A 20,466-nucleotide genomic window follows, 5' to 3' on the forward strand; every position below is an offset into this window, starting at 1 on the left:
TATACAATACATATATATATATATATTTAGATACTTTAAATAGTTTTATTTAAAAAAAGATATTTATATATAAATTATTCAAGCTTTTATATATATACATATATATATATATAAATTACAACTAGGTGCGAACCTAGTACTGTGTTAAATTTTTTAATTGAAAATAATAAAGAAAAACATATTATTTCAAGAAATACAAATCATATTATTAAATTTAATAAAAGATATTAGTATATTAATTACATGAGATATGAATGTTTTTCGTTTTTAATTAAAGCAGCGTTGGAAAAGCAGCTTTTAAAGATTTTTGTCATTTAAGCAAAAAATGATACAAATAATACAGATATACACTAAATAATACGGTGCACAAATAATCTTTGTTATGCCCAAGGTATGCAAAGATGTATATTTGTTATATCAACATTGGATCTTATCGAATCATTCCGCTCTAATATAAACGCGTGATCACGATTTTACATGGAACAGTGAATTTTTTGTTTCGCAGTCAATTATTTTATTTATATCTATGCATGTTGTATTGCATTATTTTTATATTTGTAACCATTTCGGTGGAAATTGTTGAATAGCTAGTATTAGAGGCTTTTCTCGCCCTGGCTATCTGTAGCGCGGAACGATTCGGAACAATCTAAATAGTGTACGATATGCTCACAAAAGAGATGAAAATGCATGATTTTGTTTTCTGTTAAAATATCGGTATCAATCATCTTGGATCATGTGCCTAAGAAGAAACAGCATAACGACGTCTGTCTTCGCACGTAATTATGAAAAAAATAGGACGAAATTAATGTTGAGACTAGTTTTTAACCGATGATGCGATACATTTGTTTAATTTTAATCGAAAGGAACATTGCACAAAACTAAGTATACCCTCTGAAAGAAAGAAAAGCACGGTTTTTTAAAGTACTGGATAATTATTTAATACGAATATTAATTGTTGGTATTTATTACCAATATTATAATTTCTTCAAAATCTCTGCGATGTTCCTTGATACTTAAAACTCAATCACATCGATGAATGTAAGAATACGTTGCGTTAAATAATAATTTAACGTTACATTTTATATTGCGCGAATGTTAGTGTATATGTCCGAGTTGCTGTATGCGTGGGCGATATGTAAATATATAGACATGCGTATAATGTGTTACGTTATGCGTCGTATTATAGTAATTAATAGTCATGTTACAAATTATACGCGTATTTATATATGAAATGTTGTTATGTCAAATTGGTCCTGTACATTATTTATATTTATTAAGACGAATCTACCATGTATATCGGCTTTATTATGTACTGCTTTCAAAGTGTACATAAATCGTACACAATACATGAAAATACGGTTATAAAAAGAAAAAAGTTTTGTTATCGGTTGTAACGATTAGAATAAAACTAATAAATCATTATTATTATGAAAAAGTAGAAATCGTTCTAGGCCGAATCATAATACCGCGTAGCCTGCTATCGACAGGATCTGGAATAGGAGGAATTGCAATAATAAGATGAGCATATTTTCTGAGTAGACTTTTCATACAATTTTTATATATATATATAGATATATATTATATATATATAGGATATTACATAAAGCAGCACTGGGAAATGTCCGGAAAAACGTTCACAAACTTTAAACTTCTATCCTCGCAACCTAAATTCGTCTGTCTGTATTTTCTTTTTTATACCTACATCGCTTCTTTTTTTTTTTTTTTTTTTCTTTTATACGACTCCCCCCTAGCACATAAGTCTTGCTTTTTCGTCAAGCTGTGCCTTTTTCCTCGTCGTTACGTTCCTGTAGATTACACATGTTCCTTATGCACTCTATACAAAAATAAAACGCTGAGATCATCAGAGGGTTTCGCATAGTTATACACAATTTTTTTTATTAGTTCTTCTATCGTTCCCTTCTTGCCTTCTCTTCCCTTCTTCGCGTATCGCCTGTTCACCCATTTTTTTTTCTTTTTTTTTTTTGATTCACGCACCACGGCGAACGAACGGTATTATTTTACTCTTTCTTTGTACCCTGGAAGACTGTGGTACAAATGTTTTGATGAGGAACAAACAGAAACGAAGGGGGAAAAAAGTATTAGATGGTAGAACGACGGTTCGAACGAAATATTCGTGTCTACTGTATCTGGAGTAAAATGCGCCTGTAAATTTCACTATTTTCCCTTTCTTTCATCCTTTTATTTATCTATCGGATGTCCGGAAAATCCACAACTCCGGGAACGCAATCGATCGATTCGAAAAATAAACGAGGCGAATTTCTCTTAAAAGGAAGTAAGTACACGTTGCTCGTCGACGTTTACGTCTCTATTAAATATTTTTGTCTTATACTAGTAACTGCAATTGTGGCAGTATCTATTCGCTCTCCAAATATTACGTTTCATCATAATAACATTAAACGACGGTGAACGAATCGGTACAAGTTGAACGCAAGATATTATGGAAACGAATAGAGCACAATCTTAAACGATATTCCTATTTGTGTATTAAGCGTTGTCGAAATTAATGCCAGAGTTTTTTTCCTCTTTCTACAGTTTGTACAAAATATTCACCATTCACAATTTTTGGCTAGTCTATTACAAAAGTATATGTACCTTGCTAACATTTGATCGGTCGCAATGTAAGTTATCTTGCGCTATTTCGAGTAATCTATAAAACGTCAGCCTTTGCAGTCTCGTACAAAAATTGTAAGAATATCTTCCCTACGGATCTTTAGTATTGCATTTAGCGTGTCGAATAAAACTGTCCCGTAAAAAACCCTTTAGACTTATCTAAACGAATCACGTGCACGATTTGTGAAGCACCCTCTGCACGTACGTTGCCGGATAAAATGAAACTACGATGATAACAGAAAAAAGAAACTGAACATTACATTGGTTCTATTCTCAGTAAATCTAGTGAAATCTCAGCAAATATTCGACAAGTCTTCGAAACTACTACTGTACGAACGGTAATATAACTTGGCGAACGTAAAGGGCGATTAGTGCAAAGGGTTGAAACCATTGTCAGACCTTTTCTCGGTGTATCGTCGTGAATATAAATGAACGTAAGTAGGAGGAAAAAGAAAAGAAAAATGAATAACCAATAGGAAAGAAAGAAACTCTGTCTCATTGCGTCGCGGACTCTCCGGCTAACACGGTAGATGTCTATTTTACGCGTAATGACTTATTTGTATAATGCGTACTTATTATATCCCTAGGCTATTGGAAAAAGAGGAGTTTAAATGCTTTGTACTATGTCGAGGAATTTGTATATCTTTTCCATATTTTCCTTCCGCCGTTACGCGCCTGTATTCTGTTAACGTCTCTGTTTGAAAAACCGGTAATCACATTTACGCACACGCGTACAGGAGGACGCACGCAAAAAACGCAAGCGCACACACACCATCTCCGACTGGACAAGCCGAGAAACTGAACCGCGGCAGCTGGATTCTCCAATAAAATATACACGTAAGAACAGTACCCGTTGGTTCATGCAAAACTTCATTCCCTCTTACTTTAAATCCGCTACGATCTTACCTCCTCTACGTCTCTCTTTGGTCTAAAACTTGATTTTCGTCTTGATTTACCGAAATTATAGATTATTCAGAATAGAAAAATTGAAATCGAACGCATCTCTGACATTCTGTATTTGTATCGCTTTACGAGAAGCAGATGAAGCGTGACCGTAAGGGATCATATGCACACAGTAGCGGTTGCATCTTATATATCTCTAAGTTTACTTGATAAAACAAACGGCTAGTCGGTAAATTCTACAGGAAATAATCGTACTCTACCTAGTTTCATTGTTTCAAATTCATGTTTCAATCGATCGAGGAAAGTAACGATGTATAAAGGGTTGAAAAACGTATGGGACACTTTGACTTTGTTCAAGGAAGTGAGTTACAACGTGTCAGCTCGAAACATTTCGACGTGTCCTGAAGAATGTAGAACTATCAAGCACAATTTTAACTAAGGAGAGTAGAACGTATCCTATCTAGAAATCGTTTTCTTTTTTTATTCCAAAGCGGTGTATCTTTACTTGGTGTTCATCTTAAGTCTATCCCCCCGTTTCTTCTTCATCTTTCGGCTCTAATTATTTACAAGGAGAAAAATGCACGGAGAAGGCTTTAGCTCCTCTAAATATATCAGCGCACATCCGAAGCTTTGTTATTGTACTTTTTCTCCTCCCTTTGTGCTTTCTTTTTCCCTTTCTTCTTTCTTGCATGAACCAACTGAAATTTGTTAGCTCCGATGTGGAGAAAATTTCATACGCTTCACGATGAGGTCATTTAAATCGAATTCGCTTTCAGCTCTATTCTGGATTAGTACGATTAAGAGTTTTTTTTCGACACTGCGTAGAAAAATATGGTTTTCATTGTCACCCTCATATCTCAGAGAATCGCGTTTGATTTACAACAAACTGTTATTTTTTTTTTAATCTTTTAGTTTTTCCCCTTATCTTCCCTGTTCGAGCGATTACCTTTTACATCTGATCGCTTCGTGAGAACAGTCAGTTTCGCGGTAGCCACGCTGTTTGTCAGCGAGAAATCAATGCTCGAAAGTGTGTCCAAACGTTACATATAATGAGAGTATACAAATTTCTAGTTATAGAATTTTTTTGACGATCGAATGATTTTAAGGTATCGATCGATGATCGTGAAGCACAAATGTCGCGGATACCACCAGCAAACACTATGTACTATTTCGAGCAGTGATCACTTTTCAGCAGAACATACCAAAGGAATATGATTCAACTATTTGAACGTATCGCCGTAAATGATAGTACAAAACACAATTAAGTAGTAACGACGGTAATGATAATTTACGTGTGATTAACCCTCTACAGTTTCGAATATAATCGAAGCAAGATATTATATAATTTAAAAACTTTGTTCTACTTCAGTTTCATTTGAAAGGCCTTGCTCTAACTTGTATCACGTCACCAAAAATAGTCTATAGAGGATTAAATAAACGCAAGCGCAATATTCGGTAAAAATATTCTTACCGCGCAAGAAAAGAAATCGAGCAAATTTTTGCGCATTTCTTTCAAGATTTAAAACTGTTCTATTGTGTTCATTTTTCTTTTCGTAGCTTGTAGACAAACTGCAAAACGTGTTCACGCAAATTCAATCTGTTATTATCATTTTGGTTTTTTCTCATACTCTCGCTCTTGGTTTCACTCGCAATCTCTCCTTTTTTTTTCTATCATTCGTAGCTCGTGCAACTTAGGCAATAAAGGTTTATCACTTACGACTACTTATGTTCTATAAAACGCGATTACTTATACTCGTTTAATCATTACACGCTACTATAGAATCGAAAGAAAAAGAAAAGGTATCTCATCAGTACTGAAAATAGGAAATTAAGACATGCGAAATTGCTAATTTCACGAAACGTAACGTTTCAGATTTGCATTTCCCCTCGATCAAGCTAATTTCGCCCTTTTACAATACATGGTACACAAGAAACAATGTATACAATTTATGAAAAGAATAAGTATAAAATGTTACCTAATATGAGTAAAATTTTTATTTAAAAAATGTAAATAAAAATTTTCTATTCGGTTCAAGTAACAATATGTAACTTCTTTTACAGTCTGTGCTAGTTGTTCAATAAGACAAGAAACTAACGTTTACATGCTGAAATGGCTGTTTTGATCTCTCCGACTTAATTGTACTAATCAACATTTTTTAATATCTCCGAGAAATGAACAAAATTAATAAAATTACCTGTAAAGTTACTTATTCCAACTTGATTTGACATGTGAAAGCATACGGAAAATTGAGATATTTCAAAGCAACCGAAGAAAAGGAAGATACGTCTTATTTCTTCCCCATTTCGAACTTTCGATCATTTTCGCATATTTTAAAAAATATCTTATTTTCTTCCCCTCTCGATCACCCGTTGAACAGCTTTTTGTTCGTACCTCTTTCTTTTTTAGCCCATTCGTGCGGCTTATGCAAAAAGAACGGCGACGAAAAAGTATCGAACGGGAGACGAGAGAGGAAAGGAGCATACACAGGGTGTCTCGAAAAAAGAACTACGTACGAGGTCATTCCCATGGACTTTGACTTATAAGGTGGAAAAGTATGCGGGTGCGGTTAAAGTCCAGCGCTATGTAAAGGCACCGGAGAATTGTTATTTTTTTTTTCTTCTTCTTTAAAGACGCGTTAACTATTTTATCCTTCTCTTTTCTCTCGCTCTCCCATTTCTTTTTCTTTTTTTTTTTAGGAACACCAACTACGCCTATTACCTCGACGAAGTGGTCGTTTTCGAAATATCAAGGAGACAAACTGTCCGCTTCGTCGAGAGTGGAAATATCAGGTTCTCTTCATTTTTTTTCTCTCTTTTTGGCTACTCTTGAAAATAGACCGCTTCTCTTGAGCCTCACATTTGTTTAATATCTCAAAAAAATCGTACGCCAAACTTCTCAAAAATCTTTCTCTCTTTCTCTCTCTTTCGCTCGCTATTTTTTTTACTTTTATAAATTGTAAAGCTATTTATTATTATTTCCATTTTTCTTTTTTTTCCGTATAGTCCATTGATTTTCTGTTCCGGAAAAATTTGATATCTTTCTCTCTCTCTCTCTTTCTCACACAGTATATATATATACTTTTATATTATATTATATATATATATATATATATATATATATATATAACTACGCACATGTATCAACGTTCCCCTTTTCTTTTTTCTTTTGTTTCATCTCTCACAGGCTCTTTCTCTCACGTTTCCAATTACATATACAGAAACACACACATAGACACACACTTAAGTACACGTCAGATGCATTCTTTTCTCCGATCCAGCACGCATACGCTTCATTTTATGCTTCTCTCTTATGTCTTTCAACTTACATATCATAGTAATTTTATTTTTTTACTTCATCTTGTATACAAACTTACTCGCTAGAACATATAACCTAAGGTGTACTCTCTGTTCTCTCTTCTCTTCTTTTTTTTCTTTTTCATGGTTATAAGTGGCGGTAGAGTATTTTAATACAGCTCATTCTTTTAAACTTTATATATACATACATATATATATGTATAAAGTTTTTTCTTTTAGTACATCCTTATATTTGAGGTCTGACGAATCCTGAATTTTTCGTATTACTGGCTAGAACGTACCCACTTGCTAGAAACATGATGCGAATCAAAAGTATCGGTGTGGGTCGATTGGAAGAGGAGACCAGAAAATCTTGTGATTGCTTCGAAAAAAGAAAAAACAACTTAAGAGACCGTTTGAAAGAAGTATATGCGTACAGACGCTCGAACGTGAGGTAATAATTTAATAAAATATATGAACGATAGATTTTGTTCGTCTATCCTATTTGTACATTCTAAGTTCATTACAAAATACTTCGCGTTCTATGTTGTAAGCAATAATGAATCTCTGAAACGCGTCGTTCTCTCGGCAACGACAGCAACGCATCACATTCCTAACTATGTTTATACGTTATGCTTCATCGTTTTATTTCTCTTTTTATTTTCATTCGCTTTGTATCACGTAAACGTATTCAACCGCAATGTAGCGCGTGATGCTTAAGGAGATGCACAATATAAAGTAAAAAAAGTGAAATAAAAAATATAGCATCGGCAATCTGGTAGACTGAATAATGCCTGTCCATTTATGGCAAGAGAAGTATCGGCAGGAAGAGTTGGAAGAAAATGGCACTCTGAATAATACTAAACGGGGGATATAAACGATTAGAAAGAAGATCAGACAAATCGAGGCAAGTGTTCATTTTTGCCCGAAACGATCACAGTCCGCGAGGATACTTCACTTTCGCAATACGGATAAATAAAATGGGAAGAAATACAAAACTAATTTTTAACGACGATTACTTCAAGATTACTCTATAATATCGTACATATAAAAAGACGTAATAATAATAATAAACAAAAGGTGAATCAAAATACGTTGGGTCTAACGAGATATGTTCACTAACACAATCAGTATTCAACGAAAGTTAAAAGGATTTAACGAAAAAATATGTATAAAAAAACAATGTAAAAAAACGATATAAAAAAACGATGTAAACTCGTAAAGAACATATATGTATATTAATAAAAAAGGAGGCTTTTAGTACGACTTTTTATGAAATCGTAAAATATATACGTATATATATGTGTGTGTGTATATATATATACGTAATTATATATAAATGTATACATACTAACAGAAATTTGGAACTATATGTTGTAAAATATAAAATACTGTCAACTTTGTATATAAATGAAATGAAAAACTTATAAAAAAGAGCGAAATAATCTTTTCTTTCCTTTCTTTACTGACTAAAGTATTGCCACGTGTTTTCTTTTAGCTACTGCTTTGCAATGCTTCGTTAAAATATCATTAAACAACTTGAACTTAAAAACGAAAAATTTTCTAAACTCGATAGAAAGATTGCATATGAACTTGATTCTTTTAGATCAAGATACAATTATGCAGGCGTCGTATGATGAGCATATAAAAGAGAAAGCATAATTTTCAGCTTAATAAGAAATTGAAAGACATTACTTAGTAATCGGTGGGATGACTCATTCGCATCCTTACATATATATTTTCATTCGCACATGTCGCATAAGTTTTTGTAAATGATATCTATATTCCACACGATATTAAATTGACTAATCAAAAATAAACATGTACAAATTTTAACGAAATCAAATAATTAAGTTCAACAGAACTAAGAAAAAGCTATCTTATTTGCTTCTTCTCTGGTTATATATGCTTAGTAGCTTAAGTAGGTTCTTTGTGTTTTACACCAAGCCTTCATAAAAATATGTTTTGTTTCTCATACATACAGTATGGCAAGACTTATATCAGGCTTTAATCTAACGCCCTTAGAGAAAATTATAGTTTCTCTCTCCTGTGTACATAGAAAAACACTCTCTATGTCTTTCTCTATTTTCATTTTGTTTCATCATGTACATGTATGGCACACATTTCAGAAATAAAATCTGCGCGTGCATCATCTCGAAAACAATACACGATGTGCAGGTAATAAAAGTTGTACATACTGTTAAAAAAAAACCTTCCCTGTCATTGCTTTTACGCTATTGTACCGAGGACATAGAGAGTTAGCAGAATCACCAGATAATTGTAACGATAAAAAAACTCACTAAATCCGAAAATCATGAAAAGCGTTCGAATCTATTCTCGCCGGGCTGAGAATACTCGTGTAATTTATCAGTTTTGTTACCTCTTAATCGAGGTCTTCCCCTGCTCTCAGAAATCTTTAACGTGTCCCAAAAAACTGAGGTCGTGCGTTTGGTAATGACTGGACGTGGCGAGTGGTGTGACGCTCGATTGATGCGCCACATTAACGGTCGTCAAATGATGATGATGTAATGAATGATGAGAAGTATGCGAATGAAGAATGTTAGTCGGATGGGGAACTTGAAAGTTCCCTGGTGGCGGGGCTCAGGACAGGAGAGGACCTGGATGTCCACCGGATAGAACAGACGATGCTGTAACCGCTGTCGTCTGCATGTTCGAAACATTGTTTTGCTGCTGATTTTGCTGTGTACCTAGAAGCAAAAATAATGTGTACAATGTATAAGTTGAGACTACAGCTAAATTTGATTACTTCTTTCCGTATTGTTCTACGAATAACAACATATTTGTATACTCACCAGCATTTTGACTGAGCTCAGCTTTTACCCTCCTTGCAATGTGGCTTCTGGTGTGCTTTCTTAAGTGATCTTTACGATAAAATCCTTTTCCACATTCTGTGCATATATGTCGTTTCTCGCCAGAATGTATAACAAAATGTAATGTCAGTTGTTCTTTTCTTTTAAACGCTTTTAAACAAACGGTACAAACATACGGCCGCTCAGGGTTATGACTCTGTTTGTGACGTGTAAGATGATCCTTCCTTTTAAGTCCTGCGCCGCAAATGTCGCAAACGAATCTTCGTTCTAAAGTATGCCCCAAAAGATGTTGTTCTAATAATTCACGTTCCGGGTATGCCATGTGACACTCTGGACAACAATACAATGTAGAGCCATCTAGAGCTGTAGTTAAGCGAATTTCACCAGGTTTCGGACGTGGCTTTTTCTCTTTAGGCGTCTTCTTCTTTTTCTTCTTTTTATTGTTCGGAGACATCATGATATTAGGCGTTGTCGTAGTTGCTACAGCAACGGAAGTGGTTTGTGCCATTTCTGACTCTTTCTTAATACTTTCCGCAGAATATTTTAAGAAGTGATGCAAACTTAATGGTAAAGTACTAGCTGGTAAATGACTGAGGTAATCTGCGACGGTGGATCCAGGTGTGGCCAAAGATTGCCACGTAGCAGGCATCGTCGCAGGAGTTTGAGTATGTGCATGCTGCTGATGATGTTGGTGCATCGTGTAATCTTGTTGGCTACCGTTTGTCGTCGTTTCTCCATTGCGCTGTTGTTCATCCGTTTTCTTCTCCTTATTCTTATCTTTATCCTGTAGGAGATTGCAAACATCTTGTTGATTTATAGTTTCTGTTGCTTGCTGAAAAGTTTCAATTTCTTCTGTCAAGTATCTCTACGTTTGGATTCAGATTAAAATTAAGAGTCAAAAGCTGCTTACCTGATGATACGAACGTTTCTCTGGCATTCCAGGCGAATTAGAGGGCCGCTGTTGTACCGGTTGAGCTTGGGAGTATGGTACATTTGGATAATGATGAACATTGCTATTGGGATAACTCGCTTTATTGTTCATCATCACTTGCGACTGAGCAGATTGCACGCCGTTGCTTTCAGGACGGTACTTTCCCATAACCGGCACTCCAATTGGAGGCTGGTTGGGAAAATGATTGGCGTAACGCCCGCCCGCACCGCCGGAGCCGTCGGTTGCGAACTGGTGTATACTCGGAATAGTACCGGGAAAATGGCTTCCGAACGGCGGGAAATTCATTGCAAACCGTCAATCAGATACCTGAAAAGCCGAAAATAACCAGAGCTGACATAATTACACGTGTCAGCAGTCCAGCCGCTACAAGTTAGAGGATCGTCTCGTGGTCAGCCGATGTCCTTAAACATCTCCTTAAAACACGACTTACAGGCACACCGCGTAATCGCTAATACACTAACGGGCTAATTGTCGAGCTAATTTTAATGTTAATCGGTGACATGTGCTCTTCTGCCATTGTTGGTGGAAGCAGACCGAGGACGTGAGGATAGATTCTTGGCGACATTGGTAACAGAGTAAAGAACGAGAGACGGTCTCGCGTATATACACGACACAACCGCACGAATATATATCTCAGCGCGTCCTGCCCGAACGACGCCCGAGTATTTACTCACAGCGACGTCCCTCTCCCCATGTTTCTTCGCCGTAGAGTTGAATCCTTTCCTCGGAGGGGGGTCTCCGAGAGGTAAGAGTAAGCGTAGGGGCAGATTTTTACAATGCGAGAGACACAAGAAGCAAGAGAACACCACGCTGCCCGTCGCCGCCTCTGCGTCAACCGTCTGTCACGACGAGGTGCACACGGGAAACAGCCGCGTTTCCTTTCTTAAACCGCGCGACGATTTCTAAAGGAGGAAATGGTAACGTTCGGAGGAAATTAGCGAAAAACTGCACGGGGTACGGATTGTGCACGATTTACTGGCCGTAGAAAAGGATACAAGACGGAAAAAAGACGTTGAAAACGAACATTGTACGCGGGCAGGATCGTCGCGATGCGGGGAAAGGGTAACCGTAGAGGGACGGCGACGCGGAGAACGGGAATCAGCGGACGGGAAGAATGAAGGAGAACGGGGGAAGGACGCAGGGGGGATGATCTGGCCAGAGGGATGGGTAGTATACGCGCAGTGGGATGAAGTGTAAGGGGAGAGACCCCGAGTCTTTCCCCTCTCAGCACCTAGTCGATACGCGGGGGCCGAATTCGCACGAAATTCAGCAGAAAATGGCCGTACCGAACACAAGACACCGCGAACATCGACTAACTAATACGAAAGCTTCACCAGAAAATCACCTTACCATTTAGTTGTTAGCAGCTTCTCTCCGCCTGGTCAAGATTTTCACGAAGTCGAGAATCTCTGAAAAAGATCCCCCGGTCTATGTGTGTGCCGTTGACACCTGTCCCTCAAGTCGGCGCCCCCACCCCATCCGTCCGCCCTCTACTGTGCCAGCCTCTTAACTATTTTTTCTCTCTCCCGGCCCTCCTCGTAGCCGTGCCGGCGAAAATGCCCGAATCCATCGGGGTTTTAACTTCGAATTGCTCCCAGCGACCTGCCATTATTTACTCTCTCTCTCTCTCTCTCTCTCTCTCTCTCTCTCTCTCTCCCTCTTTCTCTCTCACTCTTTCTCTCTCTTTCTCTCTCTCGACGCATCGAAGTCGAGAGTCGGGGATATACTCATGGGCTCGGGGAATACTACCAATCAGAAGGAGAAAAATACAGAGCGAAACTTAACGAGTAATACATTGTTCGATCTTATATTATATATATTTTTTTCATTAACAATTAATTATTAATCGTTAGTTACAATAGTTATTGTAGAACATGTAACCCGATACAATATATATAAAAACACTTGATGAAATATACGTGAAAGTTGTAGTGAATAATTTAGTTGCAGGCGTGCAGTTTTTATTGGTAAAGTTTCAGTTTAATGTATAATGTAACGTAAAGGAAATATAGAATCCCTACACCCGTTAATTAAACAATATCGATACAAATGTACAAACTATAAATTTAAAAAGTTAATCAGGTCCCCCTGTACAGATTATCAGATAACGGTGCATTTACTTAGAGCGTGTAAACGTTAATATTATAATTAACAACATTTCACGGTTAATAACTGAGCTGGAAAATTAAAAGTATCCGACAAGATCGTTTAATAAGCTACAAAATCGTTTTCATATCGGTTAATCAATAAAAATTTGTTTATATTAAATGTATGTTTTATTTTAGCTTTCTTTCTCCAATATTTATGTAAGTAACAATGAAAATGACTTATAGACTATCCATACTGATTATGATAATAGCTATAATAATATGATAATAAAATAATAATTATATTTCTTGTACAGCTATACCCACTGCCTTTAATATAATGATACTTACAATAAAAAGTATTTTTTTTTTGTATACATACATCTTTTCCTCAAATGATTTCGAGTGTACCATGATTGATTAACAAATCAGATGGTTCATTCCCAACAACTGTTTCCTATACTTTTGCCGTGCCTCTTGTGATAATACAAAAAAATTCTTTTCAATTACGATCAACACAAAGAAGAGAAAATTGCGAAATCTTCTCGTAAAAATTATCGGTTTAGTAAGTAAAACAAGTTAAATACTATACAGAATAAGTTAGACTAACTTATTAGAATTATAGAAGTATTAGTGGCTGCAGAAATGCTTCTCTTCAAATTTAAATACATAGACGTAATCGCCAGTCGTATTTCCTGATAACCTTAATTCTGCGACATAATAAACTAATCCAGAAATAACAATGTACTTATATCCAATTAGATTTTTTTTAAATTCGTATAATAAATCTACGTTCTTACGTCTGATTTATGTCAATAAAAGCAAAATATATATTCTGTTTCGTAAAAGTAAATGTTAAATAATCAATATGCAGATAAAAATGTAAACATTTACATTCATCTAACAAAACACTGTTTTTTTTTTCTTTTAAATACTAGTTATCATTCAATGGTCTTTACCTATAATAAGATACACTCTTCTCATTCTATGTCTCGATCGTGTAGAGAACAAGTGGAATAAATAAACAGTTCACTTTGTATTTGCACGACTTTTTTGTGTACGGTAAGTTGGTTGTATTTACAGCCCTGTTTTATGTATTATTTCGTTATCTTCCACGTTACGTATTTTTCTCCTCTCGTTACATTTATCATCAAAGAAAATTAACTTCAGCCGAAAACTCGATTGCCTTCTGTCCGGCGAATCCAGTTCGCGCTTTCAAAAATATATTTTTATATGTATATATATATATATATATATGTATATATAAACTTCTTTATTATTTTCTAACTTGCGTCATGGAACTGGATTAGCGACAAAAACATTTTAAATTGAACGAGCAAATTCGTTTTTCTCTTTTTTTTTTACACGTACGCTATAACGTGTACGCAAAAATGAAACATCATATGTACGAACTTCATTAATCAGTCAGTTCGGTGCGTTTTGCAGAATAATCATAATCATACGTTAATCTGGCCTACGACTTCCTGAAGAAGCTGATGGTGTACAAACTTTGAAATGCGACGGCTCGTCAGTAAAAGTATCTTTATTTGAAGATACAAGAAAAGGTCTCAATTTTCGCAACACCACTACTAGGCAACGATAACCACCATCAACGAATTTTTCTTTACACGATACCAATTTGACTATGAGATTATAGAAATCAATCAGCAAGAACACCTTGCCTTGCACGACCTCTAGCTTGTTGGTGATTAAACCGGAAGTACCGCCCAGGTTGATTCGGGGCGGTATGCTGCTGCTAATGCTGCTGCTGTTGTTGTTGCGACTGCTGTGATTGTTGCTGCTGCTGTTGCTGCTGCTGTTGTTGCTGCTGCTGTTGTTGTTGTTGTTGTTGTTGTTGTTGCTGCTGCTGCTGCTGCTGCTGCTGCTGTTGATGATGAAGCATAGCCATTGCACCTGTTTCAGCAGCAGTTGGAAGAACAACCGTGGACTGTTCACTGACGGCTATTTGATGAATCTGTGCCTGAGAACCTTGCCCTACTTGTATTTGAATCTGTTGCAATTCGGACACGGATGATTGTTGCTGTAGCTGATCTGCTTGTTGTTGCAATTGTTCTGCTTGTTGCTGTTGCTGGTCCGTTTGTTGTTGCGAATTTTGAGGAGGATCGGCAATTAAAGGATCTTCCTTGATACGTTTCGCTAAATGAGACCTAGCGTGCTTCCTCAAATGATCTTTGCGATAAAATGCTTTACCGCATTCGGTGCAAACCTCTGTTTTTTGTCCAGAATGTATTACAAAATGAAGATTCAAGTGCTCTTTTCGCTTGAAACCTTTCATGCATACCGAACAGATAAAAGGTCTATCCGGATTGTGACCCAATTTGTGTCGTTCTAAATGTTCTTTACGTTTCAAACCTGCACCACAAATGTCACAGATAAACCTCCTCTCTATTTTATGTCCAATAAGATGTTGTTCCAAGAGTTCTTTCTCGGGATAAGCCATGTTACATTGAGGACAACAAAACAATGTTGTACCATCAAGAGCTGTAACAATGCTCACCTGACCTGGTTTCGGTTTTTTTGGTTTTGGAGGCTTTTTCTTGTACTTCTTCTTTCTCTTGGGCTTCGCGCCTGTCTCTTGTTCTTCAACAACATCAGAAATGATAGCGGTCTCCCCGCTTGCTACGGTAATCTGCACTGACTGTTCACCAGATGCAGCGCCAGATGCGTCTAAACCGTCAGCCCCTAAAGGACTGGATTCAATAGTGGCTTCTCTCTTTATTGTCTCCGCCGAAAATTTCAAGAAGTGCTGTAAACTAAGAGGCAAAGTACTGGCAGGTAATCTGGAAAGATAATCAGCAACAGTTGATCCTGGTGCTGCAAGGCTTTGCCAACTTGCAGGCATGGATGTAATATATTCCTCTCCACTTTGATTTCCTTGATTCTTAATGCCACCTTTTTTAATAAGAGCGACTGGTGTTATACCCTCTTTCACATCTTCTTTCGATTCCTCCATACCCTCGCGTAAAATCAAATCTTGCGGAATCTGTGCGACGACGGTCAATCCTTCGGGTGCCCCTGGGAGCTGTACTGTCTGCTGAATGGTTTGCTGTGATGTAGTAGTGACTGCTGTGGATGTACTTTGGGTTGTTTGATCAGACCTAAATTAAAGAAATTGTTTGAATAACCGTCGATTGAAGAAGAACATTGCAAAATAAATCGATGCTTTAATTATAAATTGAGGAACTGAAATCGTTAATGATACGAGCAAATACTGATTTCCATAAAAAAGTAATTTAGTCAAAAGGGTCGTGGAAGGATATCCTTGGTATTTATTTTTCTTCTAGGTGTTAAACGATGTGAGCCATTTAAGTAAAGCTATTTAAAATAAAGCGATCCTTACGTTTGCGTCGTAGCCACAGTATTCTGTGGTTGTACTTGAATCTGTACCCCATCTGCGCCTTGTTGGCTGTACGCAACAGTAAGGACTGTTGCCGCACCTTGGGGAAACTGTCCCAAAGAGATCGGTGCCAAATGATATTTTGGTTGATCACCACTATTCCCGCTCTGTGATACGCTGGGATTGACCACCTGGATTTGGACGGTTTGCTGCTGTTGCGTGCCATCTTTTCCAGGTACAGTGATAGGCAACGTGATGATTTGCTGCTGCTGACTGTTACCTCCCTGAGCCACGGCGAACCCGTTCGGATCGACCGGCCTTAGGTAATGCACTCCACCTTCGCCACCGGATAAAACGCCAACCACCTGACCGCCAGTGGGCAGGTTTTGTGCGAATTTAGCGGTCGCGAACTGGTGGACCGTGCCCGTCGGCAACGAGCCTGTTGTAAAGCCGGGGAATGGCGTGAAATTCATCTTTCACGATAATTAAATCTATAAAACAAAGAGAATAAAATTATTAGGTGATGTTCAAATGAACGAGAAATTGACTGATTCCAATGCTGGCATTGTTAGCAATGTTATTGCCATTAACAACAATACTAATATTAATAATCAATCAATTTAAATGACGTTGTTGATATTCGTGTAACAACTCGAGAAACGTTTGAAACGAAATACAATCTTTTAATTATGTAAATGTTTAAACTGAAGAAGTAAATCAGAATATAAGTAATAACAGAAGGTAATAGATGAAATTTGATTTTTATCTATTTACTAGCTGATTCGCAAAGTCGGGATACAACATTTTCTAAAACTGAAAATGTTTTCTTCCCCTTTAATGTATATCTTTTTAAAGTGAAACATACATATATGTACGTATATTTATAATTGTCACAAATGAAACAAAGATAGTATATCAAACAGATGATAATAGATACGTGTCTACATATATTCCACAGTTGCACTCACTTTGACGCATGAGTGTTGCTTGTACATCAACCTTCGTTACTTCAAACTGTTTCAAAAGAGATTCCGTGTTTTCATAGAATTCACAGATGCTCTTTAATCCGTAAACGTTTCTTCAGCCGATACGTTCCAAAGTAAAGTAAATACATCGTGTGTGTACACGATCAAGTTGCTAAATACGGAAAACAAAGTGCAGGGTGAATTAACATAGCACAACACTAACCGACTAATTAGAACATTGTATACAATGCATCTAAAATCATTTCTCATTCTCGTCAATTAATTTAATCGATTGTCCAATATCAATGATTCTCTAAACTCATCATATTCCATTTTCAACGCTCGTTTTCTGTATTTGATATTAGCTACAGGTGGTTGGAGAACTTGTATATGGCTACTGTTAAAAAGTTTCATACTACACGTGTTCCTACAACTTATCGGCAACCATCGTAGAGAAACAACCCGGCCCACCCCCAAACTGTACGTGTTTCGCCTCCTACCGCTACGCTACCTGTACATCAAGATCAAGGTTAAACCAAATAACGTACATCAAACGAACGAATCGTAACGGATGTAACGAAACAATAGCTAGCATTCGATTCGACCAGCCACACACTACAACCCTTGTACTTCCCCTGTTTGAATCGTGGTGCATTTGATGTAGCAGTAGCCAAAACATTTATCCCCGAAGGTGGTGAAGTTATAAGTCGAACGTCCCGCCACCTTTGCCGTCCAAGTCTTAAACATCAAACCTCTTGACCATGTGTTGGTATGTGGGGGTGGGGTGAGGATCCCCCACTTCACCCCTCCCCCACCTTAAAGGGATCCGGGAGCAGGGAGGATAGTCGTCGAAGTGGCCCAGGATTGCACCCCACTCCACCATGATGGTGCCCCCACGGGGGTAGGGGGTAGGAGTTCTCGACAAGGGTAGGGGGGAACCCATAGGTGGGAAAACGGGAACCCACCGCGAAATAGAGCCCCGGACTCACTCTCTTTCTCTGGCACAAACACGCGGAACATCGCGAGAATAGGACGGGAGGCAACGGATAGGTAGGTGTGTAGGTGCGTAAGCGTGTGCAGCAAACTCTAAAGGGTAGGGGTATGTCAAGAAAGAAGGGAGACGAACCTCGACATACCGGGAACTCCCCGGGGAGGGGAACGCGAAATATCTGGAGAGAACATACGAAGCAGACATCGCGGCAGACGAAGTGGGACACACCGATGACTCTCGCCCTTGATCCACCCGTGGGTAGGGAAGGAGCAGAAAACGGGTGAGGGATAGAAAGAGAGAAGAGGTTAGGTTACCCGTGCACCTCTCCTCCTTTCGACGCACCGAGGAGGGTGCCGTGTCGAACGATTACTCCGTGCCAGCAAGTCGTTGCGGGTGGTTTCACGGCTTAGTAGGAAAAAAAAACCCCGAAACTACCGTAACGTGAATAATCATGAAGAAACGCGGTTGCGTTTTTCGGCTTACGCGGAATGGCGTATGCGACTGACCGGTCAGCCTCGCCGACGTACCGTTGTTGGACGCTTTTGCAAGACGCGCATGTCGTAATGGCGCCGATTCTCTTAAGGTTCAACATATCTCTCTCACACTATACAACTGTCTCTCTTATGTACATACATCGAAGAGAGCGTGTCTGAGTGTTCGCAGTTTCTAGAGGAATTCTAGTGTTTCGCATAACTGCACATACACAGCACGGACCTGATATCGGGGCAGCGTACGTAGAATGGAACGGCTTCGAAGGCATTGTGCAAACGGATATGCTTTTTACACGTACTCGACATGATAAAAAAAAAAAGCGTGTTACTCGGAGGCGTAACGAGATAAAGTACAGTACTGAAAAGAGAAAAATGCTGGGAATGGTATTACGGTGGTAAGAGAGCATTCAAACGGTGGATAAGTAGAATGAAGGCAAGACTGGCGTTGTGTAAACATTGAAGGCGAACGCGTACGAACGAACGAACGGCAGTTAGGTAAGCGGGTAGACAAGGTTACCACACGTCAGCACGTTCGGTGATAGACCGGCCATGATGGAATTGAGTACACGGTGACGCGAGAAAATAGCACAGGTCCGCGAAGCCGATGCTTTGTTCTCTTGATGGTTATTCCCTCTCTCCCTTTCGCCCTGCGTTTCTCCCTCCCTTCAGTGCTCTTTCGATCGCGCATCGGGAGACGTTACGTGGAGAGGAAGTAGGAAAAAGATCGGGCGAGTTGGCAGAGGCAAGAGCAGGGCAGAGGCGAAACGGAGGACAGAGTAGAGCCAACAGAGGCACAGGCAGGGCTGTTGTTTACACCCCCACCTCGACGGGTTAGAGGCAGCGAGATGCCACGGAGGGGCCTCCGAGACCTCGGCGGGCACCCACCACCACGCAATTTCCAACCCCACCAGCCTCTCAACCACTGTCCGCACCTCCAACCACCCCACCAAAGCCAACCCGAGCCAAGCCGTGAGCCACGACGAGGGCCCCGCGACGATTTTAGTGTCTTGGGGTGGGTGCTCTGTGGCCACCGTTTCGCGGTTTCTCGTGTACGTTTCGCATTAGGAGTAAAGCGCGTAAAGATTCGTGGGGCAGCACCGTCCGCGGATTCCTGCAGCCCGCTTTAGTTTACGTACGAACGTATAGGTGCACGCGAGTTCCGAACGCACAAGAGAATCATCCACGAGGAAATGCGTGTCCTACTTACCCACGAGCAGCTGTGGTTCCCTTGTGCACTCCTTTCGGCGTACTGCTACTACTGTCGCTGCGTCGGAAGCTTCGCGTAGTACAGGGACCGTCCGCCTGGCTGGCTCGCCTGCGTCGTTCTCAATCTTCACCGCGGCGGCAGCAACTTTCTCATTTCTACGTACACGTTCGCCGTGCCACGGCTCTCCTCTGGCTAGCCACGGCTACTGCTTACGGTGCATACGTCATACGAGACGTACGTCCGAATGAACGTGTCTTTGACGATCAACGAGTCGTGACTCGTGATATATTCGCGCACTACTGGCAGTCTTCCTGCGTTAACGGCGAACCGCGACGCGCACTCATTTCCGGGTTTACGACAGTCGAGTTCGATCGAGTATGGCCCCGGTCGGTAGGTAAGCGTGGGTCTTGGGCCGGCCAACGGGGAATGAATTCAAGCTAACGGTACATAGCCACCCGACGGTGGTCACACGTTAACTCGAAGCGCCGCGATGCCAGGCCACTCTCCTGAAAACCACGAGCTGTGAAAGTAGACACCCTCCTTCCTACGAATCCTAGCTTTATCTTGAATGACCTCGTCTTACCGCCCTCGTTGAACGCATTCTTGTTTTCCAGTCAATAAATAAAAATACGTTTAACCGCGAAAACTTACGCCGCTATTAATATTCTATCGGAGAAATATCAACTATGGCGGCGGTTACGCGCGGAGTATATTGTGAGAGCGAGGGGAAAGCGGCGCGTGCGCGCTTGCCGATTA

General features: G+C 39.1%; 2 protein-coding genes and 1 long non-coding RNA gene across 9 annotated transcripts; all 3 read right to left on the bottom strand.

Moving 5' to 3' along the window:
• Positions 1-9,117: 9,117 nt before the first annotated feature.
• LOC143429738 (uncharacterized) lies at positions 9,118-12,108 on the bottom strand. Of its 4 annotated transcripts, none has more exons than XM_076905512.1 (4): positions 11,962-12,108; positions 10,570-10,917; positions 9,642-10,443; positions 9,118-9,536 (listed from the first exon to the last, which is right to left on the bottom strand). In XM_076905512.1, the coding sequence occupies exons 2-4, from the start codon at positions 10,894-10,896 to the stop codon at positions 9,430-9,432; spliced, it is 1,236 nt and encodes a 411-aa protein (XP_076761627.1). In that variant the 5' UTR covers positions 10,897-10,917; positions 11,962-12,108; the 3' UTR covers positions 9,118-9,429. The 4 variants fall into 4 exon arrangements, with proteins under 4 accessions (XP_076761627.1, XP_076761602.1, XP_076761611.1 ...); XM_076905487.1 differs by having other exon boundaries at positions 9,642-10,491; positions 11,962-12,107; XM_076905496.1 differs by lacking the exon at positions 11,962-12,108 and adding an exon at positions 11,286-11,402 and having other exon boundaries at positions 9,642-10,491.
• A 2,115-nt stretch (positions 12,109-14,223) lies between these two features.
• On the bottom strand, positions 14,224-19,849 carry LOC143429719 (uncharacterized). Of its 3 annotated transcripts, none has more exons than XM_076905459.1 (3): positions 19,711-19,849; positions 16,060-16,547; positions 14,224-15,817 (listed from the first exon to the last, which is right to left on the bottom strand). In XM_076905459.1, exons 2-3 carry the CDS (start codon positions 16,527-16,529, stop codon positions 14,455-14,457), a joined length of 1,833 nt encoding a protein of 610 aa, XP_076761574.1. In that variant the 5' UTR covers positions 16,530-16,547; positions 19,711-19,849; the 3' UTR covers positions 14,224-14,454. The 3 variants fall into 3 exon arrangements, with proteins under 3 accessions (XP_076761574.1, XP_076761592.1, XP_076761584.1); XM_076905477.1 differs by lacking the exon at positions 19,711-19,849 and adding an exon at positions 18,327-18,435; XM_076905469.1 differs by lacking the exon at positions 19,711-19,849 and adding an exon at positions 17,025-17,155.
• Positions 17,086-18,757, bottom strand: LOC143429760 (uncharacterized). 2 transcript variants are annotated; one of them, XR_013102566.1, is made up of 2 exons: positions 18,448-18,757; positions 17,086-17,193 (listed from the first exon to the last, which is right to left on the bottom strand). It is a non-coding gene; the product is annotated as an uncharacterized LOC143429760 (long non-coding RNA). The 2 variants fall into 2 exon arrangements; XR_013102565.1 differs by lacking the exon at positions 17,086-17,193 and adding an exon at positions 17,694-17,759 and having other exon boundaries at positions 18,355-18,757.
• Positions 19,850-20,466: the final 617 nt, after the last annotated feature.

This window comes from Xylocopa sonorina, chromosome 1 (genome assembly GCF_050948175.1).
Source record: "Xylocopa sonorina isolate GNS202 chromosome 1, iyXylSono1_principal, whole genome shotgun sequence".
Taxonomy (NCBI): Eukaryota; Metazoa; Arthropoda; class Insecta; order Hymenoptera; family Apidae; genus Xylocopa; species Xylocopa sonorina.

Excerpts from the sequence above, each read along its gene's own strand:
- LOC143429738 (XM_076905487.1), bottom strand. The coding sequence starts at position 10,896 with ATGAATTTCCCGCCGTTCGGAAGCCATTTTCCCGGTACTATTCCGAGT. Across the intron at positions 10,492-10,569 it reads AGAAACGTTCGTATCATCAG|CAAGCAACAGAAACTATAAA; the intron begins GTAAGCAGCTTT and ends GAAACTTTTCAG. Across the intron at positions 9,537-9,641 it reads TGAGCTCAGTCAAAATGCTG|GTACACAGCAAAATCAGCAG; the intron begins GTGAGTATACAA and ends TTTTGCTTCTAG.
- LOC143429719 (XM_076905459.1), bottom strand. The coding sequence starts at position 16,529 with ATGAATTTCACGCCATTCCCCGGCTTTACAACAGGCTCGTTGCCGACG. Across the intron at positions 15,818-16,059 it reads ACTGTGGCTACGACGCAAAC|GTCTGATCAAACAACCCAAA; the intron begins GTAAGGATCGCT and ends TCTTTAATTTAG.